The sequence below is a fragment of the Brachyhypopomus gauderio genome, chromosome 18 (assembly GCF_052324685.1).
Source record: "Brachyhypopomus gauderio isolate BG-103 chromosome 18, BGAUD_0.2, whole genome shotgun sequence".
Classification (NCBI taxonomy): domain Eukaryota; kingdom Metazoa; phylum Chordata; class Actinopteri; order Gymnotiformes; family Hypopomidae; genus Brachyhypopomus; species Brachyhypopomus gauderio.
The window spans coordinates 16,190,044-16,214,292 of NC_135228.1; the positions used below are offsets into that span (position 1 = coordinate 16,190,044).

The following is a 24,249-nucleotide window of genomic DNA, read 5'->3' on the forward strand; positions in this document are numbered from 1 at the left end:
AAAGGTGTGGGGAACCTCTGCAATTAAGGTTTTAATATACTAGGGCTTCAATATGTACCAAACCTATTGGAACTTTGCCAACCTATTTAAATGTGTTTCACAAGTCATATGAAGAGAAAACACCAAACAAAAACACAGCTCATGTTTTTACAAACATTTATTCTTCTGTACAGACCACCAACAGCAGTTTAGATGATTCCAATCTGTAAATAAACAAATATATGATATCAGAAAACGTGATGAACCAGTTAAAACATGGACCAGTCCATTAAAATTGTGTTGACAGACAGAAGCATCAGTGGTTCCTTTGAATGCATCACATTGATTCAGTTAGAAACTAATTAACATCATTTGCTTAAACCACTCATGACCATGTATTTAGTACATTTTTTTGCCATCATGGTCAACCATGAGCAGAAGCCAATTGCCAACATCCATTTACCAGCTTTATATAATTTAAAGTTGGTTTATAATAATACTTACTTTGTTGGCAACATCCAATGCATCATAATCTGGTGCAAGACGAACGTATGCCTTCTTTTCACCATCGGGCCTAAGCCGCAAAAAAAAAAAAAAAAAGTACAATAAATTACCTACACTGCCATTATTACCAAATCATACAGTGAAGACATCCTGTGACTCAGTGGTTCCTTTGAAAACATCAAGATATCAGAGCTTCAAGTATCTTGCATCATTGCACAGAAGGATGTACCAAGACATGAAAGTGTCGAGCTAGTACCTGATCAGCGTGTTTACTTTGGCCACGTCAATGTCATATAGTTTCTTGACTGCATGTTTAATCTGGTGCTTGTTGGCTTTGACATCAACGATGAACACCAGGGTGTTGTTGTCCTCAATCTTTTTCATGGCCGACTCTGTGGTCAGGGGGAACTTGATGATGGCATAGTGGTCCAACCTAGAGGAATATTTGGATGGCACAATGAGGACAAAGCTAGAAATGTGCAAATTTCACATTAGAGAAGAAACTAGGATGCATCAGTATTAAAAAAAACCTAATCACAAGGTGTCATACTTTGATCGCAATTTCCCATCATTTGCATCCATGCCTGTGAAACTCAAACATTTATATACATTTCAGCTACATTTTAAACAGCCCATTGTGCTGCCCAACGGGAGAACTGACTTGTTTCTGCGTGGTGCACTCTTCCTGGGGTACTTGGGCTGCCTCCTCAGACGCAGGGTCTTAGGCCTGCGGAAAGTGGGGGTGGTCCTGACCTTCTTCTTCCTTTGGCTGTGAACACCTTTCAGCACAGCCTTCTTGGCCTTCAGGGCCTTAGACTTGGCCTCAGTCTTGGCTGGGACAGCTGAGGGGGTAAAAAAAATGTAGAACGTTACAATAAAAACCAAAACACACAGCTCTGACAATACCATCAGAAATAACGACCCCCCCCCCCCCCCCAAACCATTTACCTATAGCCAGGTGAGTAAAGCAAACCGGTTTGTTTCACATGTTTCTAGACTTGCTGCCCTTTTCATTGCTGCTTCTAAGTTTCCTTGTGTGTGAGAAAGGTACTATGTAACTATAATAATGCGTGCTTGCTAAATCATTTTCAACTGGTAACGTGCACTGCAAAGGTAGTAAAAACAACTTACATACTAAATCCTGAAAGTATTTAGTACAAATAATACATCTGCTACAGTTAAACGTTCGTGTAAATGTGCTCGGTACATTTTACTACGATGCCAATACGCTGGTAGCGTTAACCTTTCATTCACGTGGGGTAATTTTAGCATAGCATACCGGATAGTCTCTTATAGCCCTTCATAATTACCCTTATAACTCCACAAACAAAGCCACATTAAAAACGCCCATATAATAAAGCATTTAATTAATATATTTATACAGAAGCGTGCTGTATTTCTATCATGCTAATAGCCTACTGAGCCGGCATCAGTGCAGCGTGTTGGGTACTTATGAGACGCTAGGTTAGCCAGCTAACGCTCGGTGGACGTTTCATTACGCTTCAGCTTATTAAGTCCGGCGATACAGCATTCTGGATGACTATGAAAACAAAATATTAAAGCACAGTTTTCTAAGTAACTTCCCTGAGAAATATTATCAACCACTATTTACTATTACACTTATTTTAAAGGATTAAATGTGACATGAAGCGCACCTTCCTTCTTCGGTTTCGGGGCCATGTTGAGAAAGGAAGAACAGAGGGGTTTCCTCCTCTATATTGCACGGGTTACACGGTACGTTCTTACCGCGAGACAACAGTGGCGCTTTATGGCTCTTGTAGTCCAATACGGCAAAGAGTAAATACCATTCGTTACCACTAGGAGGCAGGACTAAGTGGATGAGTACGCACAATTTGCAGTGCATTTTGTTTCAGATATGTTCCTTTCTGTTTCAAGGAAATTCATTTGATCTCTTGATAAAGTACATCCAAAGTCATCACTCGAGGAAGAAATATCTTTACATTTCTTCAGCAGTCAAACGGCAATGGTACGATGACCCCTTCCTGACACATGGACTCTTGCTGAATGTAGTAAAATGCTGTGGATTGAAGAGTTTGGCTTCTGAGTTTTTTTTACATTCGAGAGCACTTGGTATGTATTTTTGTATGACTTTGTAATTTGATCATTTGTAGTAAATGTCACAATATTTTTGTTGTTAACTTTTTAACAAGCAAAAATGTTAAAACAATCTTTTACAGATAATTGTCAAATAACTTACTTGTTTCGATTATAACAAGTTCATAACCTAGCCCTGAAATGAACAAAACACTGATCTGTTAAACACTATGAACAGAACACTATAGTGTGTAATATGTAAGTAAACAAGACAGTGGTGTATTTTTTTTTACAAGAAATTTGTAATTCTTAATACATCCCTGAAATACTCCAAGTGTTCCCTAATTAGGTGTTTTTGCTTGTTTTCTGTCAATTTTACATTACAAGCAGTCCAGTTATGAGTGCTTTAAGCCCTGTACCAGAAGACAGGATCATCTGTGAGCTCCCACTGGTAACCATCCCTCTATTTTCATTATTTTAACTAGTACCTAATCCTAGACTACATAGGGGGTTATGCCATCGCTAGGAAAATCAAACATACCGACAGTCTCTCAAACTTATGTAAGAAAATTATTACTGTTTAAATCAAGATACAGCTTACTATCTGATAACTGGTGACAATTATGCCAACATTTTATTTTGCTTCATTCTTGTTTGTAATAGACCAATAATACAATCATAAACATTTGGTCTGTTGTTAAAGTACTTCACAAAGGAAGCTGCGGTGCATACCAAAAATGGCTTCCATGTGACTGTCCAACATGCATGTCTGGGTCAGAGGTCACACACAGTGGGGTAAGCCCTGGAGATATACAAGTATGCACAACGAAGACATTAGAATGAATAAGTGTTGACATGTTTGTTATTATGTCTACAGATTCAATGTAGCCAAGGTGATAGTTGTGGGTGATGTTGCAGTTGGGAAAACATGTTTGATCAATAGGTGCGTAATGAAAAAATGTTTTGAATGTTTTTGCATGTTTGCATATGACTAGAAATATAAAGGAGAATGATAAAATGACCACAATTTATAGTATATGTTTAAAATGGTGTTGAATATTCTGTGAAAGTAAAGCTTATGAGAAACATCTGGAATTACTTTTTGCTTTAAGGTTTTGTAAAGATTCTTTTAGCAAGCGGTACAAGGCCACTATTGGAGTGGACTTTGAGATGGAAAGGTTTGAAGTTCTGGGAGTGCCTTTCAGTTTGCAGTTGTGAGTCATTACTGTTTCCAAAGAATAAATACAAAACAGAAATACATATTAAAACTACACTAAATATTAATCAAAAAATGAATACATTAATATAGAAAATAAAATATATAATTTACAGATATTGGTACAGTATATTAATAGCTTCCACTATAGTTCTGCCATCTAATTGAATGTATAGTTTGAATAAATGTTTGGTTAAAATATAGGTGGGACACAGCAGGTCAGGAGAGATTTAAATGCATTGCTTCCACCTACTACAGAGGAGCTCAAGGTAATGAGATTTACAGTTGTGATCAAATTTATTCAACCCCCACTGAAATAAAGTGTTTTGGCCAGTTTGACATTGATTTTGATCATTTCAGTCATCTTATTTACAATTATATCAAAGAGGCACTTATAAATTAGACAAACATAACATAATATTTATGATGGAATAACCACAAATGTCTTTACTGTGCTCACATCATTATCAGTTTTATTCAACCCCCTAGTGACATTATTTTTTAGTACTTAGTACAACATCCTTTTCCAGTTATGACAGCTTTCAAGCGTGAAGCATAGCTTGACACAAGTGTCTTGCAGCGACCTATGGGTATCTTAGCCCATTCTTCATGGGCAAAAGCCTCCAGTTCAGTCACATTCTTAGGCTTGCGCACTGCAACTGTCTTCTTTAGGTCCCACCAGAGGTTCTCAATTGGATTTAAGTCTGGTGATTGCGATGGCCACTCTAGAATGTTCCAGCCTTTCATGTTCAACCCTGCTCTAGTGGACTTGGATGTGTGCTTCGGATCATTGTCCTGTTGGAAGGTCCAACGTCTCCCAAGCCGCAGGTTTGTGACTGACTCCATCACATTTTCCTCCAAGATCTCCTGGTACTGAAGGGAATTCATGGTACCCTGCACACGTTGAAGCTTTCCTGTACCATTAGAAGCAAAACAGCCCCAAAGCATAATTGACCCCCCGCCATGCTTCACAGTAGGCAAGGTGTTCTTTTGTTCATAAGCCTGGTTCTTCCTTCTCCAAACATAGCGCTGGTCCATTGTCCCAAACAGTTCTAATTTAGTTTCATCTGACCACAGTACACTGTTCCAAAACCTTTGTGGCTTGTCCACATGACTTTTGGCATACTGCAGTCGACTTTTCTTGTTCTTTGGAGTCAGCAAGGGGGTGCGTCTGGGCGTTCTGGCATGGAGGTCTTCGTTATGCAGTGCGCGCCTTATTGTCTGAGCTGAAACTTCAGTGCCCACATCTGACAGGTCTTTTTTCAGTTCCTTAGCAGTCACGCGGGGATTTTTCTTCACATTACGCTTCAGGTAGCGCACAGCAGTCGCGGTCAGGATCTTCTTTCTGCCACGACCAGGTAACGTTTCCACTGTGCCCTTTAACTTGAACTTGCGAATGATACTTCCGATAGTGTCTCTTGGAATATTTAACAACTTCGCAATCTTTTTATATCCATTGCCATTCTTGTGAAGAGCAATAACCTCTTCTCTTGTCTTCTGGGACCATTCTCTTGCCTTCACCATGCTTGGAAACACACCAGTAGATGTCTAGAAGGAGCTGAGTATCACAGTCCTTTTAAATCTGCCTAATTGGTGCTTATCATGCTTGATTGCTGCTCGTTGACATCCACAGATGTTTTCAATACCTGATGGAAAACACTGGAATGAACCTCTGTTCTTAGGAGTGGTAGTCATAAAGGGGTTGAATAATTGTGTCAATGAAGAAATCACAAAAAGGCCATTTAATACTTTATGACAAAAAAAATTGATGCTATCTTATTTGCATTTAGTTCTTTAACAAGTCCTTGTAAGATTTCATTATGAACACAATTACAAATGTGCACTGAATTCCATAAAACCCTTCGCAGCATTGGGGGTTGAATAAATTTGATCACAACTGTATATGGTATATGGTTAAAATAATAATGTATGATTTTTTTTGTAGTTAACATATGTTTTCTCCATTCCAGCCATCATAGTGGTGTTTGATCTAAGCAACTATTATTCTTTAGACAATGCCAGGTAGAACATACAGATATCACGCATTCATCCTGCTTACTGTGTTAAAGCCACTATTATGTTACAAATGACGCATTGTATGACTTCTGTTAACAAGTGCTATGTAGGCAGGCTTGTTGATCTTGCTTACTGGGTAACTGTACAGGCAGTGGCTTGAAGACGCCATGACGGACAACGACCCGTCCAGTGTCCTGCTCTTCCTTGTGGGAACAAAAAAGGACCTGAGTGTGAGATTACTTTGAAATGAAATAAAATTTCAATTGAACACACCCCACGTTGTTGACTGCTGAAGACAAGTTCACCGTTTCTGTCAGCATCCAGATCTGTTGGCCCAAATGGAGCAGGAAGCCATCAAGTTGTCAGAGGAGATCAGAGCTGAATATTGGGCGGTGTCCGCTTTGTCAGGTAAGAATGTTCTCCACAAGACCTCACGTTTGCAACTAAAATTTTATAATATGTTCAAACTTCAATAGCCTACATGCATGTGGTAACTTTTTAGACTTCCTAAAGTAGTGTGTAGTACTGTCAAAGAAATAGTTAAAACATTTGACTGTGTTTTCCCTTGTGTAGGGGAGAGCGTGAGAGAGCTTTTTCTGCGGGTTGCATCTCTCACTTTTGAGGCTTCAGTGTTAGCTGAACTGGAGGGGAAGAACACTAGAAAGATGGGTGACATTGTCAGTAAGTGTCCTTGTAAAATGACATTTGAAGACTCATAAAATTTGCCTGTGGACGTCCAGGAAAAGAAAGTTGTTGCACAAAAATGTCTAATTGTCAGTACATTATGGAAGTATGTAAAAGACTGCCCTGGAATATACTACTGACTACATAACATACTTTGGATTATCTATATATATATATATATATTTATGCTATTGACTCAGCTACAGTATATGGTTCTATTGTGGTGTAGATTCACACACTCTATGCATTAGGAAGCCCACTGTGAGTATTCTAAAAAGAATTCAGCAGACTTGTGGAAGGATGGGCTGGCTTAGAAAGCAGCTAAAACTGCACATGGACTTCCTTTCTACCTATTAACTGATAACAGCAACCAATACCATCAACCTGTTTCCTTGCAGAAATCACTGGTGATGACAATGATTTCAAAACATTAAAGAAGAAGAATGTCAGCTGCTGTAATTAGGTGAGTTTCGGAGCGTGACCCATGATGGGATGGATGTCTGAGGATAAAGACATACACACTGATGACTGTGCTGCCACTACAGAGCAGTGATTGGGCCACCAGGTTCTGGACTGGCAACATATGCACAGTGGACAAAACACATATTCTGAACGTTTCATATCTTATGTGATTTTTGAACACAGTGGAATATAAAGAACAATAATTGTATACACTATATATTCATGTGCATTTTATACAATGATCATTAGAAACCAATTTATATAATGTAGAGAGATAATGAAGATAACTTCTATTGAATATTGAACAAATGTTTCCTTTAAACATGTTTTTGAAACAGGGTGGTGGTGACCCTAGAGTGCAGACTTCATTTTTTTTCACCGTGGTAACTTTCTGCGTGTTTTGCCTTGATGATTTGTAATCTCACCATTATTTAATTATAACTTCATTTTAAACTGTTTAGTTTTTTATATATATAATATTTCAGCAATACCTTCTGCACCCACCCAGATGGGCAGTTACAGTAATGTAAACTGGTTTATTAGAACTGAAAATTTCCAGGCAGTTTTAATAGTTGACGCAGTATTCCAGTAAACTGTGTCTCATATCAGTTCAGATTATGCCCTCCGGGCATTTTCTCTGGGAGATCTTTAAGTGAACTCTTTGTTCATAAAACTGTGTCATGTGCTTCTTCAGCTAATATCACACTTACGCCAACACTCATGACTGGAATCGGTAGAAACTACCAGAATACTGGATTCCTATAACACAGAAAGGAAAGAATTGTTTTTCAGTGCTTGGAGCAAGTTATTTCAGAGTGAAAAGCAACTAAATTATAGTAGAAACGTACTGCCACAAGGACCTTTATTTATTTGAACACAGATTCTTTTCTTAAATTACGTTAGTCCCCCACAATCATCCAAATTTGAGACAAGTCAGTAATATCAATGATCACAAAGAAGAATCAACACCCAGCTCTAAATATGGGGTTCTCTATTTCCTCAGTGCATTTGACTTGCCAAGATGCTTTATTAACTATTTCATTAGGCCTCGTCAGTTACAAAACATGCTTGCAATGGTGGCAGCACCTTTTCTCAGGTCTTGGTTTAAGTGACATTTCATGTTTTACATCACTGTTAAAAAAAACTCCCCGTCATGCTGCAGTGAGTCTATAGATGTTACTTAAACACTCATATTAGGGGGCGTAGAATATACATTCTGTGCATTTTAATGGCACAAACTCTGCCCCAAGTTCAATTAAATGAAACATTGAGTCTGCTTTGTATTTACTTTTGAGAATTTTATCAAAGGAAAGAAATTAAAGTGATCTCGGCAGTGAATTACACTGAACAGCAGTCACATTCTTTATGTATTCATCACCTCTTGCCCTCAATATCATACTTTAGTCGCATGACAACTCCTGAACAGAATGCATGATTGGGCAAGAACACAGTCCTCAAAAATCAATAAAATAGGAAGGAATGACTATGCTACCTGGCATCCTTAGGAAAACTATGTATATATAAAAAAAATATTGTGATTCACAGAGATAATGAAATTCACATCAGGAACTTGTCATTTTTCCTTTACGTATGAGAGGAGGCATGAACTATGGAGACAACGATAAGCTTTTCCTGAGAACCAAATATGTTTGGTTCAGCTTTAACAAAAGCAACAAAAGCAATAAACAGGAAATGTTTGCTCATGACAAAAATATATACGTAGCATAGTTGAAGCACATCAAAATCAACCAGTTTATCACCACATTTAAATAATAGGAGTAAGAAAGACAAAAAAATAAAAACAAAAAAGAGCTTTTGAGAAGCCAATAAAACATTAAACTTGAAAGAAATAACATGAAAACTGAATGTGTGTAGAGCCTCCACCATTGCTGTCTGCAATAAAGTGGCTTCCCTATCCATCATGGTTCTGAATATGCAGATTTGCACAGTACAGAATGTAACAGGACAGAGTCATTCAAGAGTCATTACGTTCACTTGTGTAATGCTGTTTATGACAAACGCAAGCTAACCCTCAAACCTAATACTTTTTTTTGTGTTTATATGTAATATGTATAGGCAAGTTTTACTATGAACACAGCACAGCAGAACATGGGGTAGATCTATAAAGGGCTGTGTCTGCTTTTGAGCTCTCAAAAAACCTGCATTACAGTGTTTGGGTTCATACCGAAGTTTTGTTTTCTCCTCATACATTGAACCGCTCTCCGTTCAGTAAGTGATGGCCTCTTGATCATATCCACGTTTAATACAGCTACAAGTCTGAATTAGCCAGCTCACAAAATTCAACACTATAAGCAACCGAGACCATCCACTATTCGTGCTTTTATTCAGTCTTGTCTTAATTCTTACTACATTTTAAAACCTGAACCAAAAAATAGGAAAAAGTCAAAAAGAGAGCGTCGTCATGTGCTTTCTAAAAGAAAATAAAGAGATCTTTTTGGGTCAAACTTCACCATAGGTCCATTTCCTGCAAAAGTTTGTCCTCAGCTCATTTCTGTAGAGTCATTAGCTCTGACCGCTATTCTCATAATCAAACCCTTGGAGCAGTGAAAGAGAGAGCAACAGAGCATAAGATGACAAAGACATGGGGGATGGAGTTTGGTTGTTTTTTTTTTCCATTTTGGTGCGGTTTTGGGACAGGGATCACACAAGAACTTCTGCCTGCTCCTATCGATCCATCTCGTCTAGCAGCGGCGTGGCATCTCCAGCGATGGACATGGGTGTGCTCTCGATCATGGGGCTTGGGGAGGGGCGGGGCGTCATGCGCGGGGTCTTCTGCTTTCGTCGCTCCGCCTCCTTTTCCTGCAGCCACTGCTCCGCCATTTTAGCCCAATCCACAGCTGTGTGACTGCTTGTTCTGAAGAGAAAAATCATCATTATTATAATTAAATTATAATTAAATAATGGCTTTCCATCAAGGCACAGGATGCTGGAGGCTAGTCAACGGACACGGCGGGCCGGCGGTAAGGTGCACACACTCACTTGGGCTGTGGTGTCCGAACCCTGGAGGAGGATGAGGAGGACGGCGTGGAGGAAGAGTGCTGATGGTGCCCGTGAGAGGACTGTGGTGTGCTGCTGGGATACTGTGGTGTAGTCATGGCCTGCTGCTGGCCAGGGGTCGTGTACGAGTAGCTGGGGGTCATCATGGGCGTGGCCATAGGCTGCTGAGGCGTGGCGAACACCTGTAGGTGGGTGAGATAAATGCTATTTACACTACACTCTGGTAGGATCAGGTGCAGTGATTAAGTAAACAGTGGTAGGGGGCGTGGCCTCCGTACGTGATAAGCACTACTGCTGCCCCCTCCGCCCGCACTGCTGCCTCCGCTGTAGCCGTACTGGCTGGAGGCCCACTGCGCCGGAGTAGTGTTGGGGTTCTGGCCCTGGCCCGTCACGGCTGCGATGGCGTTGAACATCTGCGACGTCATGTTCCTGGGCAGAGCGTTAACTGCTCGCGTCAGATCTGAAGGGAGAGGGAGGAGACGGGAGGGTGGTTAAAGGATATGAAAACAGAACGAGGAGGATCGTGCGTGTTTAACTTTGGGCGAGTTACAGACCTGCGATGTTGATGTTGGCTGGAGTCGCGTTCACAGACGCCGGTGTTCGCGTTCTGCTACTGCTGCTGGGGGTTATGCCTTTAGACACAGACGAAGACAAATTACACGTGGATATTCCACGTCTCGACTCCAAACATTATGCAGTTCCACCAGAACATGAAGACTGAGCAAAGAAAGGTTTATCAAAGTGAAAAAGTGCTCGGAGCTGGAGCTGGGTCTGACCTGGTACGGGCTCCTGGTAGTGGTCCTTGAACCAGCGGAAGAGGCCGTTGACTGTGGGGAATATCTGGGAGCGGTACCTGAACCCATCAGGTGTGATGGTCACATACTCGATCCTATAGGTAAGACAAGACAATGTGCTTTTACATTCAGTTTGTAAATTAGCTGTTTTCCGTTCGGTTTGTGAGAACAGGCCACAGGAGCGTTCGGAGCCGGGCTAACCTCGGCTTTCCTCTAGGCTGATATCCCAGCAGGAACTTTCCTGGAAGGTCTCGGCAGGCCGACACAAAGTATGGGATGAACGTGGGCTTTTCTTTCTTGGCCCTTATGAGGAACTCCTCCATTTTCTGCAAAGCAAGACATGAAATCAAACACTCCCTCTGACAGATGAGCGACAGGGAGTGAGGGACGTCACCAGCACCGCACCTTCCGGTCACCACCGTTACAGTCCTGGAAGTACTTGTGGCTGAGCAGATCTCGAGCGAAAGCGGCCATGGGCTGCACGTAACGGGCAGTGATCTCATCTAGATCCTCAAACTCCTGCATTCAGAAACAAAGTTAAATCAAATGTGAATTTACTTTAAATATTCAAATAAAATATCAATACATTTACATGTCTTATTTATTTTAAACTAGGAATCTAGGCCGTGGGGGGTGGGAGGGAGTGTAACAACTTTAAAAACTGCATATTAAACAGCTCACTGGAGCCGTTATAGAGGTCACAACAATTAATCTGAGCTAGAAGGATGCCAACATAAGGCGTGTGTTTGGTTAGGCACTCACCTCATTATTAATCCACAGCGTGTGTCCCAGGCTGAAAGCGTTCTCCTTGCCCTCCTCCCGCACGTCCACATGCTGGTAGATTCCATCTGCCACCTTCCAGGTAACCGTCAGGTGGTTCTCACCTTTGCTGCTGGGCCTGATCACCACGTCGCCCTGATCCATCGTCTCCATCATCTTTTCAGCCTGCTTGAAGTTGATGTTGTGGAATGACGGGTGTGCGATGACTCGCTTTATATACGCTGTTGAGGAGAGGTGAACAAATGCAGACTTATTTCAGAGGTATTATAAATAACCTTAAATAAATGAGCCTTTACATGGGGAACGATTGGAACCTACAATAAAAGTAAAAAGACAACATGGCCGCTCTTATCTGTGAGGACAGGTTCTACGTCTGTAGTCTGAGGGGCGTGTACTCACTGGTTCTCTGCTGTTTCTTCTTCTGCTCCTCATCATGTTTAACGTCCTCAGTTTCTGCATCAAAGTCGTAGTAAGTGTCCTTGGGAAGCTTCCATTCATTGTTCTTGTCACTCAGGTCAGATGTTCTACAGGTGAGGTCTACATTGAACTTCTCAATATCGATCTTCATGATACGACAATGCACAGTCATGCCGACCTGGAGACACAGATTATGAGAGAATTATTAGAGCAATAAATCTGCCATCACTATTTCTAGACGAGACATCCAAGTGATTACATGAACCCATCTCATAACTTAAAGCCTGTAATTCTAGTCTAATATTGTAGGAACTGTGAAGAAATATTATACCAAATTAACTTGGGCTAAGATGACCTTACCTTGACCCTCTCCTCTGGGTGTTTAACCACCTTGTCTGAGAGGAATTTAGTGGGAATGAAACCCATGACACCATTGTCCAGACGAGTCCTCACACCAATAGCTTGACCAGGACACGATCCACTATCAAAGTGGTTCCAGACCTGAGGATAAAACCACGCCCATTTTACCTCATCATTTATCATCTAGCATCATAACAAACAATGGCTAAATAAAGGATGCGAGTAAGGTCTAAATTGCATGTAGGTTATGAGGCAGTAAAGAAGGTAGAGAGGTGGAGGTGGCTCACCTCACTAAGCTCAGGGAAATTGTCCTGCTGGCAGAAGGGACACTGCCACAGACCAGTCTCGTCGTTACGAATGGCCTGGTCATAACTCTCCCCCTGCGGTCGTCTGTGGGCGATGCCCGTTACAATACTAGTGATCAGTTTACCTGAGAAAAAAAAACTCTTAGCAAAAAAGACTGAAAAGCAAAACAAACAGCTCTAGTATTTTTTTTATATCTAGGTTTTAAATAGTGGTGCTGACAATAATCACTACCAAGATATCTGTGAACACCTGTTGTTTTAGACCTTCAGTGCTTACCAATATAGAAGGTTTCTGGCGTCTCCTTGGTGAGTAAGTTAAAGACCTCCTCTGTGTTGGCGGGTCTGTATGGGGCCCGAAGGTCTTTATACCTACAGCTAAGTTCTGCACGGATGTCGTACAGTGTGATTCCTTTGTTTCCATAACCCTGGTGCAACATAAAATGCAAAAAGCGTTATAAATTTATGCAACACACAAGTCTACAACAAAGTCACAGATATTGCCCAGATATTGTCCACTGAAACCTGAGATAATAAGCCATGTTCTGTACCTCTCTGACACAAAAAGAGAACAGTTAAACACTCTTACATTTGCAACAGTTAGAACAGAAATCGAAACAAGCTAACTAGTTGTAGCGTATATGGTTCTACCCCAAGGCCTAATCTAACAGTAGCATCCAATAGCTTAATTCTTCGAAAGAAGGTTCACACAAGGCATCATTTTACACTTTGGCTCAAAAAACAAAAAAGTTGTCTACCGAGAATCATCTTGGACAAAGGATACTTGAAACCTCACTATGACATGATTCAACATTTTGAATACATTTCTAAATAAGGAGCTAGAAAGTGGGACATAGAGCAGGAAAACACACAAGCTCATTTGCCTTGATGTCACAATATATTCTCTCGCTCTACTATAAGACAATCACAGAAAATAAACACTTTCAAATTAAGTCAGGCAGTAGCAGTCATGGTTTTGTCTGATGGGGAAAACCCCCCAGAAGTTGCACGTCCATGTGATGGTCACAGAGGGCCGAGTCTCACCTGTCTCTCCAGCTCTTCGGCAAAGGCGTCCAGGTCCAGATCCTTCAGCCTCTCTGGGTTCTCCAGGATCTCCTCCAACGCCCCAGCAGGGTTTGCATCTTCTGCCGACTCGTCGTACTCCAGAGCATCTACAGCCATCTTACGCGCCCACTCGTACGTCTCAGGGTGCACTCGAGAACCATCCAGAACCTCGATATAGGAATCAGTGCTACAGAGTGAAAGAAAAGATGCTTCAGCTTATTTTCTTTGGATAAACCAACATAATGCCAGACGCACAAACAGGTGTCTGCGTACCTGTCTCCGAGGGAAGCCGTGTCGATCTTAATAAAACCCGCACAGTTGATAAACACTTTTGGTCCCATATGGCACATTGTGACTAACTGAGTGCGATTTTCCAGCCGAGTATTGTTCTGTTTCAGAATCTGAATGAAAACATTAACAGGTTGCAAACGGACATCTAATCAATTAAACTGAAGGTTAGTGAACCAAGGATCAGTTCGCAACGTGCAGCTCGTGCTCAGCGACACACACTACGGAGCTGCTTACCTTGAGCAGATGGGAGCCTTTCCTTGGTCCCAATCCACAGACGTACTGCACCAGACTCTGTGTGTAAGGGTGAGCAATGGCCCGGTTCACATCCACTCCCACCTCATTTACCCGGTTAATGAACTCACAATAGAGGGCACTTAGCAACTCCTCCTTCACTACGTGCTCCTGAAGGAGATGACAAATCGCAAAATGCAATGAGCAAACCCAAAAGTACAATTACAATACATTTACACTCAATATACAATTGTGTGTCCATAATGTACTGCAACAATAAATAGCTTGTGTATGAGATCTCAAGAGAGGGCGGAGTACCTGTAGTGGATGTAGTTTTAGGCAGAGAATGTCTTCATCACTGCTGCACACTTGGGCGAACTCAACTAAGGGGTCCTGAATTTTTCGGGCTACGGACACGGCTTGGCGGAGAAGAGGAGGGTAATCTCTGAAGTCGGCCTATGGGAGAGAAGCACAGAACTTTACATACTGAGCTGGGTTACCATGACTAACAAACAACCAACAATTCTGCTGCGCATCCCAAAAAGCAAAACCGAAATAAGCAATCGCTAAAGCTCGTCAAACTGCACGTCACCTCAGACTTTTTGCTGTTCATGTAGAGTGTGGCCAACTCGTTGTCCACCAGCTCGACTCCCACAGCTGGCAGAGAAGAGTCTTGCTCCAACTCACTGACTGTACGTTTGATATCCTCCATTAGCATGTGTGCGTCCCTGCCAGGCACAGCACACCACACGCAGACGAAGGTTACCGAGAGAGAACCAAGCTTAAAAAGTACAGAAAGAGCTCACATACACAGAGTAGCATAAAAACTGACAACACAGGGGTCCAAGACAGTGAGTACTGGCATAGGAAAGTCTCTATCTAGACAAAGCTAGAAATACCTACCGATTTTCACCAGCAACAGCAACGACATGGGGCTTCTTACTGAGTAGAAACTTCTTCAGGTTTTCAATATCTTGAAGCTGAAGAGACACATTTGTAATATTTACACAAATGACCAGGTCCACTGATTACTAACAATTACCAGGGTATCTGCACATTTTTAAATCTCAAATTCAATGACTTTTAAGACCTTTTTAATACCTCTCACAAGAAAAAAAAAAAAAAAAAAAACTATTATACTGGGGATGCAGGTGTGTTCCATATCGTTGACGGGGGGGGGGGGGGGGGGGGTTACACGAGAATTGTTGACGTTGTTGAGGCCGTATACTCCAACGCTAGGAATCTAGCACTAGGACCCTGGAGCGGTTATTTTCTGCATTAGCGCTAGATTCGGCAAAGTTCACATCGTGCCAGAACAACTGAACAACACACACTTATAATAATTTAATGCCTCCCCTCATAAAATTCCAGACATTTTAAGACATTTTTAGGCCTTGAATATGGAAAGCAAAATTTAAGACATTTTAAGACATTTTAAGGACCCGCGGGTACCCTGATTACACCCTTTTGAGAGTTTCGTTTCGTGGCTGTCTAACCTTCTTCTCTCGTTCATCCTCTCTCCATGCATTCCTCCTCTTCAAGAAATACGGCAGCCTGAGGAAGTCCACAACTTCTCCTTCACCATTGATAAGAGCACAGAAAACAGGAGTGTCTCTGGAAAAATCAGACATAAGCAGTCAAATAACCAGCAAATTAAGAGTACACCGCATAACAAGTGCAACAAAAGGGCCAGTGGTTGGGAGTCATACCTTCCAGAAGCGAAAGCCACCCCTAGCACGCGGATGCCTTTGCCCTGGGTCTCATCCATAAGGTCGTCATCCTCCTCGACTTGTTGGTCTGGTCTATATGGAGCTACCTTCAGCCAGTTGTACAGTTTCCTGCAGCACGACTGCACCAGAGAGCAAAAAATATCACACCAGCCCCTTACCAGCAATCTTGCGCTTCAATACGGTGACACAGTGCAGGTAATTTAAAGACTCAAGTCTTTTGTAAAACGGACCTTGACGATATTCTCTTTGGCCTCGGCGATAAGTTTGTTCTTCAGCTCCTTGGCCATCTGGGGGTAGAGGAAGCGCTGCAGGGCGCGTTCGATGGCCAGCATCCTCTGCTTGTTCCACTCTTGCACCTGGTGGCTGAACTCATCTCTGTAGTAGAACTGCTTTATCTCATCAAAATAGGTCTGATCGCCATATCTGCAAACCCAAGAAACGCACCAAGAAGAATATTCAGGGAAGTGGCCAACAGTTTTCATCATATACAGCACTGAAGTAATAATGGTAACAGTTTTACCCTTTAACTCCAACCAGGTCAATGCAGATGTCTATAGTGAGCAGGTTCTCATCTTCTGCCATGCACATCTTCAGGAACTGGTCTCCGCTCAGCTCCTTCACAGGTTTGTTCTTCAAGTACTTGAAAGAGTAGGCGTAGTGTGCCTCATCAACATCCTGAGACACAGGAGAACAACTGGTCAGACACCCCAAAACAGACAACCAACAAAACCTAATGACAAAAACCAAGCTTTCAATTTCTGGACAACAATTTCTATTCTGGTACAATTGACCTGATACACATGGTATGGGTGTGTACAAAGGTAGCTATGAAAATTTACCTTCTTGCCCTTTTTAGTGGGCTTGATGTTAATCTTGGCCCTTTCCTGAAAGGTTTGTCTCAGCACATGCCTGACTAGAGGTTCACGGGCAATCTGCATGGCCACCATGTAGCGAGTGCCCTCCAGAACAGCTTCTGAAGTTTTAAACTGGCTGTGAATATAAAAAAAAAGGCATTGAGATGCTGAGAGCCTTTTCATAAATAAATAACATAACTGGACTACTCTGTTGGACAAGGAGCCAAGGAGTGTAGCTAAATAAACAAACATTCATAACCTATGCATTTAAATAAGATTAATCACAGGGATTTCACACATGTGGTTTATTACCTGCATATGTAGTCCTTGGCCAGCTCCAAGGGCTCTGCGGGGAACTGCTCAGTTTCGTGCCTCTGGTAACTGTCACGCAAGTTTTCACCAAACTGCTCAGGAGTCAAACCAAACTTCTTGGCCAATCCATCTGTAAAGAAGCAATGATTGTAATAACGAATAAGCAAAAAAATTAAAAACTGGCTCAGCACTTCTGAAATCCAGGTTAGGAACTTCACGTTCAGGAGAGATGAATATTTAGGCTCGCGATGCAGCAGAGCCCAGTGAAATATATGTAGAAAACCAATCAGCACCCAACGAGCAGCCAGACTACCAGACAGGTAACAAGTCCAATGGAGACCAGCTGTCATAATTTAGCAGCAGTTGAGGGAAAGCACAAGGTGACTCAGCAGACCTTTGCCATCATTACTAATTGTAAGGCTTCTGACCATGTTAAAGTGACAAAGATATAGGAATATCCTAACATTATCAGTAAAAACATCTGGAAAGTTCCACTTTTTTGCTGTACAGCACAGTATTTTTTTCTACAATTTCTCAGTCAGTAGAAGTTGAAAAACCACCTCACTGGGAATAAATTTGACTTCCCAGACTATTTCCTAACACTACTACATCTACGACATTTCAGTACAAGACCACTCACTGGCTACTTATCGGAGGTGTCAGACGCATGCTTGTCCCTTTCTCTAATGGAAAGGCTGATTTAGTATGTGGGACTTTGACTCTCCTGGCAGTGAACCTTCCTACTAACTGAAGCCAAACTGGGACGGTCACACACCAAGTCCAGCCGTTTGGCAGATGCTGTACATGTCTCTGCGGGAGGCTTGTTTCAGATCTGGCCCCTTCTGTTCCTCTTCCTCCTCTTCCTCCTCCTCCACTTCAGCTTCCTCACCTGGTAGCAGAAAAACCTGGTATCAGACCAACATCTTGGTGAGTGTTGTAAGTAATGCCTGTTCCATCACAACTCTGCCGTACCATCTTCCTCAGACACCTCCTTGATCTTCTTCAGTTTCTTCTTGGTTGATTTGGTTGCGTTCTGCATCTTGGGGATGTCTCGTCCATAGTAGAGCAGGAAGTGGTTGTAGACATCACTCAGCTCATCCATTGACTGGACATCTTTCAGTCTGCCATGATAAACACATCATCTGATTAACAAAGATGACAGTGATGACAGGGAAAAGTATACAGATAGAAAAACTCTTACAGAGAGCGAGATGGGTTAGCCAGAGGTGGACTTTGTTCATAAGTGTGCAACTATACTAACAGCAGAAATCTCTATGAGATGGTGCACAATACTGACAGCTTACGATAACGGCTGATGTTCCTATTACCAAATGCCTCTCACGTATAGTTCACAAGCATTACTAGGATAGAACTTTCAAGATATTTTATTATTTGGTGAGCTTCACAAGCTAGTATATTTGGTCAGGACTATTCATCATGTAAATGGTGATGATTACACGACTAGTGTGTCATGGAACAGGATCTCTGACCTTTCCATGTCAACAGTGTCCAGAGGACGAATAGCATCAGCCAGTGGCTTATCAGGGTCAGCCGAGATCTGCTCAAACTGGTAAGACTGCATCCTCTGGAAAAGCCGGGTCAGGTTCTGCTTGCGTGTTTTCAGCTGGGTCCACTGAGGAAAATTACACAGATAATAATGTATTCGAACCAGGACTATGTAGATATCATATGTAATTAACACTGCTGTGCGTTAATTTGATTTGCCGCTACCTTCTCATCCCATTGCCAGACCTTCCACAAATCATTAATGTTGAGTTCTGGTTCCACATATTCCTTCCTGTAGAACGCAATGAATGGAACCTACAAGATAGAAGATGGGCGGAGCTCAGTCCACTGCATTCACTATCATTTAACCCAGAGTAAGGATTATTGTGACTACGACAGGCCGAGCCAAAGCTTGCTGATCTTGTTAGACCCCGGGCTTCAACAGAATGCAAGAATATGCAAGATTTACAGAGGGGCTAAATGCTGGTGTTATGACTGCTTTACAACATGGCTTCATTGACCGTGGTGGTTTTCAGTGCAAGGAGGGCTAAACTGGGTTTTTCTTGTTTTGAATCACTAGTGTGTGAGAAATGCCACCAATTGTGACAAGTATAATAATAGAATAATAATTATGTAGCGGGTGAGGTGAGTATAAAAAGAAATGTGTTTTATAGTGGAATGTTATTCCTTCAGATTATATAGTCAAACATTTTAATACATTGAGATAATGGAGTTCAGCATGCTTAACATGTACACTACTGTTCAAATGTTTGATGTTTGGGGTCACCTAGACAATTTTGTGTTTTCCCTGAAATCTCATACTTTAATTTATCAAATGAGTTGCAAAATGAATAGAAATATAGTCCAGACATTGACATGGTAGAAATAATGTTTTTTTATTTGAAATAATTTTCTACTTTAAACTTTGCTTTTGTCAAAGAATGCTCCCTTAGCAGCAATTACAGCATTGCAGACCTTTAGCATTCTAGCTGTTAATTTGCTGAGGTAATCTGGAGAAATTTCACCCCATGCTTCCAGAAGTCGCTCCCACAAGTTTGATTGGGTTAATGGGCACTTTTTTCGTACCATACGGTCAAGCTGCTCCCAGAACAGCTCAATGGGGTTAAGATCTGGTGACTTCGCTGGCCACTCCATTACCGATAAAACACCAGCTGCCTGCTTCTTCTCTAAATAGTTTGTGCATAATTTGGAGGTGTGCTTTGGGTCATTGTCCTGTTGCAGGATGAAAATGGCTCCAATCAAGCGCTGTCCACAGGGTATGGCATGGTGTTGCAAAATGGAGTGATTCCAAAATCCCTTTTACCTTGTTCAAATCTCCCACTTTACCAGCACCAAAGCAACCCCAGACCATCACATTACCTCCACCATGTTTGACAGATGGTGTCAGGCACTCTTCCAGCATCTTTTCAGTTGTTCTGCATCTCACAAATGTTCGTCTGTGTGATCCAAACACCTCAAACTTTGATTCATCTGTCCATAACACTTTTTTCCAATCTTCCTCTGTCCAATGTCTCTGTTCTTTTGCCCATATTAATCTTTTTCTTTTATTAGCCAGATATGGCTTTTTCTTTGCCACTCTTTGCCAGAATAGTCATTTACCACATTAATAATGTATAGAGTGTATTTTTGATGCATTTAATGTTAGCTAAATTGAAAAAAAAAACTGCTTTTCTTTCAAAAATAAGAACATTTCTAAGTGACCCCAAACTTTTGAACGGTAGTGTATAAAAGTAAGAACAGTGAAGAAAAAGGCTATCTAATGGAGAATAGTTCTGTCTAATAGTCAAGAAGAGCTGATAATAGTAATAAAGATGGCAGCAAACCTGGGCTCCCAGAACTTAACATGTGGATATGGTTTTCAAGTGTGTAATAATATGAGGACTGAATGCACATTTCTTTATAAGGCTTCACCTGAAGCAGTGTCTCATAATTAGTGCCATATTCTTCATGTTATGTTTAAATATTTTTCAAAACAGTACCTCAAAGTGTTGGTTTCGCATGAAGTTAAGGGCTTCCTTGATCTTAGCAATAGTACTGGGGCCTCTCCTGCTAAAGTTAGTGGTGGTCCCACGGTCCAGGTAGTCTGTGCTCTCCTAGAATGCAATACAAAAGGTCAAAAGTTGTATGGCGTTTTAAAACTATATGCAGACACCATCGATTTGAATACAATGCATACCCAAAATAAAATAATAAGAAACCTGACAATACCTGCATTGAAATGGTTGGTGTGGAGAAAGCATTCCTGTAGATCCATTCAGCTTCTTCCTCCAGCTCGTCATCCTCAGCAGGCTTCACAGGTATCGAGCGTAACTGAAGACCCCAGTCAGACAATAAGCAGTCAACTCAGACATTAGGAACATAAACTCATACAAAAGTTTAATAAACGCATATGCTCATGCAAGATGTTAATGTAGGTTTTAATGTCGAGGCACTTCACACCCACCTGGAACCTCTCTGGCATGTCTGTGGAACGTATTTCATTGTCCTGGTCAGTCATGTGACTGCTCTCCAGTTCACTGGGCTCATAGATCTCAAAAATGCTGCGACGGCCCACCCTCCTCTTGGTCTGCTTCTTTGGTCGATCCCATGCTTCATCATCCTGATCCTCCTCTTCCTCCTCCGCGTGATCATAAGCCTCAGTGTCGAACTCAGCAAAGTCAAAGTCGCCACCGAAGATCTCTTGTGCTTCTTGTAAAGCACTACAGGGCAAGAATCCACAGAAGATCAACATCTGCTTTTCTCACAGACCATTGAAGTCTGACCTTAGTGATTGTTGAATTGCCTGGAAGGCAGTTCTTAGATTTGCTGTTCAAACATTTACACTATCAATACACACAAATCCTTTTCTAACCTAAACATGTACATATTATATATATATATATTTCTTATGTATTTCTGGTTCTAATTCATGTGTGAAAAATCCAGTAACCATGCTTCAATAATATTTATGTATGTAATTCTTGAGTATACATCACTTACGCATCAGTGTATCCAGTAAATTTCTTGCCCTTCTTTTTTGTGATTGGCTGTCCATCATCATCCACAATGAAATCATCTATGTCTGCAGAGATCCATATGCAAAATCGAATCATAGTGAACTTCACAAAACAAACACTAAACTATGACGAGATCAATGGCAATTGTCTTGAAAGGAACAAAGCACAGGTGAAAAGTCTCAGCCTTCCTACCCGATTCCTCTTCCTCTTCCTCCTCTTCCTCATCTCCTGCATGGAGCGTACCCACAGCCTCTCCCTCTTCTCCCTCTCCATCACCATCACCCGTAAAAATTTCATCTGCAATCAGGTCTTTCTCATCATCTTCACCTTCATCATCCATTGTTCTCACTCGTGAATACTTCTTTTTCTGTGCAGACAGAGGAGAACATTTGTTTGAGAATCGATCCTGGTTGCCATTGTTGGCTGTTTAGTGACTAATCAATGTTTAACAAACAAATTATGGAAGATAAGTGGCATAAACTATGGGCATAAAATGCAAACGCAAACTGTGCATGTGTAACTGGCATGTTACACATGTGTAATGTGCGTTGGGTAAGTCACAATAAAATCTAGAAATGAAAGAGACTTTTATAAAATGATAAATGTATACAGTATTAATAAAGTTTTAATAAACTATTTATTCTCCCCTAAAGTTCCATCTGTGTTCCATCTTTCTGGAGACTGAGAGATTCTTTAAAAATCTACAGAATCTCCATAAACCCACACCGATCTAAGACATAGTCTGTAGTTTGTTGTTATAAAGCATTGGGTTTATATCATCTTATTAATACAACTCCCACAAACCAACAATGGGGCCCTCAGAAAATAACAATGAAAGCAAAATGATTCCCGATGCTGTAGCAATGCTTGAGCATATAATGTTGGGTAAAGAAGCCTCCCATGATCAATGCATGTTTTCTAAATATGCATGGGAAGACTAGTGTTGGGGAGCAGAGTGGGGAAAAGGGCTTTCAATAACTTACTCTTCTTTTCACTTTGACCCCCAAATTCTCTTCAATAAGGTCTAGATCATCATCATCGAGGCAGTCATCAAAACCTTGAAAAGAATGACAACAACCTGTAGTTCAACCTGTAGACTTTTACATCATGAGGCTTATAAATGAATATGTTTACACAAGTTTTTCATGCAAGACAAAAACAATTTCATGAACTAAAACTATAAAATAAATCAGCATGAAGAAAGCATAAGAATGTTCTTGGTTGCGGGTTTTTTTTGTGGTCACAACCTCTATTTCCCAACTGACAAGCTGATTACAACTTTTAAGCAATGGTGTTCGGTGAACTTAAATAACTACTTACTGCGCTTCCTGCGTCGATGACGGACCTCCTCACCAGAGTCGCTGTCTGCTTCTGCACTTCTTTGTGGCTCTTCTTCCTCTTCCTCCTCCTCTTCTTCCTCATTGCCATCATCAATAAGCCCTCTTAGGTTTCCATGTTCATCTTGATCCTCTGTGTTTTCTTCCTCTTCTTTTTCAGACACAGTGGGGAAACAAAAACCCATTAATACCCAAAAGGTCTGGCAATGAATCTCATCACACATCTTTTTGATATTTTACAACCATACCATCATCATCGTCTTCCATAAACCTCTGAGTCTTCTTGGGCTTCAAGTCCTTCTCCTCAAACTCCTCCTCAGATTCTTCAGCCTCACTCTCAATGAAGTCAGACATGTTTGTAAGGGCTACTGAAACACACACACACACACACACACACACACAACAATAATGTTACAAACCTTTACTATATGGTAATGTTTCATTACTATGCTACAAGAACCAACATTTTTATTTGTGTTGGAGTAAGGACCCCTGGCCATACTCTACAAAGCGCGCATACGCTTTCAGAGAACTTTACTCAACAACGAGATCCACATCAAGCCCTTGCAATGAAAGACAACGATCAAATCGCTGAAATAATTCACAAAGTGGTTATAAGACAACAGAAGAGCAGACACGACAGTCACTGCGGGGTAAACGGAGCATCTGGGCATTGCAACAGGACAAAAACATCTGCATTAAGGACTCGTAATGTAACAGTACTGAGTAAACCATTAAAGGACGCTTTTGTTACATGGCGTAAACCCACACTGACGTTAGCTTACGGGCTAGCTACGAGTTTAGAGGGAAATAATGCAGGGACATAACGGAATGTCTAATACGCAAACCTCACTAGCATAAAGCATACAAATATGTGGCGATAAAGTGCGGCAAGTTTCCTTCGGCGACAAGAGAACAAGACAACAAGAGACGAAGACAACAAGGCCTCCCCGACACAGCTAGAGAGCGTTAGCTAGGTTAAGTCGAGTTAGCAAATCATAGCTGGAAGGAGGTTGTGATGAACGATCAAATGGATTTCTTCAACTATCACAACTTCCAGACGTAAAATGTACGTTACCCTGCGGTGCCTTGGATTTGTAATTTTCGAAAAATATTGAAATCGGAGAAGAAACGTTACGTTTGTGGCAGCTTCAACAACAAAAATGGCTGAGGTAATACAGCGTGATTTTGGTTCCGGTATGGAATTAGTAACATCCGGTCCGCAGTGCGCGAGTGTGGAAAAGAAGATTTGTTAACGTGATTTGTTAATTTTTTTTAGGTAGTGGCCAAAAATCTAACGAACAGTACACGAACTCATG

General features: G+C 41.3%; 3 protein-coding genes and 3 non-coding genes across 11 annotated transcripts; 1 reads left to right on the top strand and 5 right to left on the bottom strand.

Moving 5' to 3' along the window:
• Positions 1 to 142: 142 nt before the first annotated feature.
• Positions 143 to 2,293, bottom strand: rpl23a (ribosomal protein L23a). The gene is made up of 5 exons (XM_076980400.1): positions 2,139 to 2,293; positions 1,145 to 1,325; positions 740 to 916; positions 484 to 553; positions 143 to 203 (listed from the first exon to the last, which is right to left on the bottom strand). Exons 1-5 carry the CDS (start codon positions 2,161 to 2,163, stop codon positions 189 to 191), a joined length of 468 nt encoding a protein of 155 aa, XP_076836515.1. The 5' UTR covers positions 2,164 to 2,293; the 3' UTR covers positions 143 to 188.
• Positions 291 to 357, bottom strand: LOC143482475 (small nucleolar RNA SNORD42). The gene has a single exon (XR_013122238.1). It is a non-coding gene; the product is annotated as a small nucleolar RNA SNORD42 (small nucleolar RNA).
• LOC143482476 (small nucleolar RNA SNORD42) lies at positions 636 to 700 on the bottom strand. The gene has a single exon (XR_013122239.1). It is a non-coding gene; the product is annotated as a small nucleolar RNA SNORD42 (small nucleolar RNA).
• LOC143482484 (small nucleolar RNA Z17) lies at positions 991 to 1,062 on the bottom strand. The gene has a single exon (XR_013122245.1). It is a non-coding gene; the product is annotated as a small nucleolar RNA Z17 (small nucleolar RNA).
• A 38-nt stretch (positions 2,294 to 2,331) lies between the features above and the next one.
• On the top strand, positions 2,332 to 9,058 carry rab34b (RAB34, member RAS oncogene family b). 2 transcript variants are annotated; one of them, XM_076980396.1, is made up of 11 exons: positions 2,332 to 2,574; positions 2,926 to 2,989; positions 3,242 to 3,333; positions 3,416 to 3,481; positions 3,651 to 3,752; positions 3,959 to 4,023; positions 5,725 to 5,776; positions 5,919 to 6,000; positions 6,088 to 6,178; positions 6,344 to 6,451; positions 6,853 to 9,058. In XM_076980396.1, exons 2-11 carry the CDS (start codon positions 2,936 to 2,938, stop codon positions 6,915 to 6,917), a joined length of 777 nt encoding a protein of 258 aa, XP_076836511.1. In that variant the 5' UTR covers positions 2,332 to 2,574; positions 2,926 to 2,935; the 3' UTR covers positions 6,918 to 9,058. The 2 variants fall into 2 exon arrangements, with proteins under 2 accessions (XP_076836511.1, XP_076836512.1); XM_076980397.1 differs by having other exon boundaries at positions 2,929 to 2,989.
• On the bottom strand, positions 7,762 to 24,168 carry supt6h (SPT6 homolog, histone chaperone and transcription elongation factor). Of its 5 annotated transcripts, none has more exons than XM_076980394.1 (37): positions 24,009 to 24,168; positions 23,179 to 23,298; positions 22,914 to 23,078; positions 22,577 to 22,650; positions 21,786 to 21,960; positions 21,577 to 21,658; positions 21,041 to 21,296; positions 20,806 to 20,907; positions 20,577 to 20,690; positions 18,802 to 18,891; positions 18,561 to 18,703; positions 18,043 to 18,191; positions 17,846 to 17,959; positions 17,071 to 17,200; positions 16,744 to 16,894; positions 16,425 to 16,579; positions 16,135 to 16,327; positions 15,884 to 16,023; positions 15,671 to 15,788; positions 15,078 to 15,154; positions 14,767 to 14,902; positions 14,493 to 14,630; positions 14,178 to 14,345; positions 13,926 to 14,053; positions 13,632 to 13,839; positions 12,868 to 13,015; positions 12,573 to 12,715; positions 12,286 to 12,426; positions 11,908 to 12,103; positions 11,491 to 11,729; positions 11,134 to 11,247; positions 10,930 to 11,054; positions 10,711 to 10,823; positions 10,489 to 10,566; positions 10,213 to 10,394; positions 9,917 to 10,116; positions 7,762 to 9,791 (listed from the first exon to the last, which is right to left on the bottom strand). In XM_076980394.1, exons 2-37 carry the CDS (start codon positions 23,282 to 23,284, stop codon positions 9,602 to 9,604), a joined length of 5,181 nt encoding a protein of 1,726 aa, XP_076836509.1. In that variant the 5' UTR covers positions 23,285 to 23,298; positions 24,009 to 24,168; the 3' UTR covers positions 7,762 to 9,601. The 5 variants fall into 5 exon arrangements, with proteins under 5 accessions (XP_076836509.1, XP_076836507.1, XP_076836510.1 ...); XM_076980392.1 differs by having other exon boundaries at positions 22,914 to 23,081; XM_076980395.1 differs by having other exon boundaries at positions 23,179 to 23,295; positions 24,009 to 24,147.
• Positions 24,169 to 24,249: the final 81 nt, after the last annotated feature.

What these genes read in the sequence shown, in the direction of transcription:
- rpl23a (XM_076980400.1), bottom strand. Translation starts at nt 2,163, where the DNA reads ATGGCCCCGAAACCGAAGAAGGAAG. An exon ending in CCCGAAACCGAAGAAGGAAG is followed by an intron (nt 1,326 to 2,138) that starts GTGCGCTTCATG and finishes TTACCCCCTCAG; the next exon opens with CTGTCCCAGCCAAGACTGAG. An exon ending in AAAGTAAACACGCTGATCAG is followed by an intron (nt 554 to 739) that starts GTACTAGCTCGA and finishes TTTGCGGCTTAG; the next exon opens with GCCCGATGGTGAAAAGAAGG.
- supt6h (XM_076980392.1), bottom strand. Translation starts at nt 23,284, where the DNA reads ATGTCTGACTTCATTGAGAGTGAGGCTGAAGAATCTGAGGAGGAGTTT. An exon ending in TGAACAGCAAAAAGTCTGAG is followed by an intron (nt 14,631 to 14,766) that starts GTGACGTGCAGT and finishes TCTCTCCCATAG; the next exon opens with GCCGACTTCAGAGATTACCC. An exon ending in ATTTCCCTGAGCTTAGTGAG is followed by an intron (nt 12,427 to 12,572) that starts GTGAGCCACCTC and finishes TTTTATCCTCAG; the next exon opens with GTCTGGAACCACTTTGATAG.
- rab34b (XM_076980396.1), top strand. Translation starts at nt 2,936, where the DNA reads ATGAGTGCTTTAAGCCCTGTACCAGAAGACAGGATCATCTGTGAGCTC. An exon ending in CTACTACAGAGGAGCTCAAG is followed by an intron (nt 4,024 to 5,724) that starts GTAATGAGATTT and finishes TCTCCATTCCAG; the next exon opens with CCATCATAGTGGTGTTTGAT. An exon ending in AAAGATGGGTGACATTGTCA is followed by an intron (nt 6,452 to 6,852) that starts GTAAGTGTCCTT and finishes GTTTCCTTGCAG; the next exon opens with AAATCACTGGTGATGACAAT.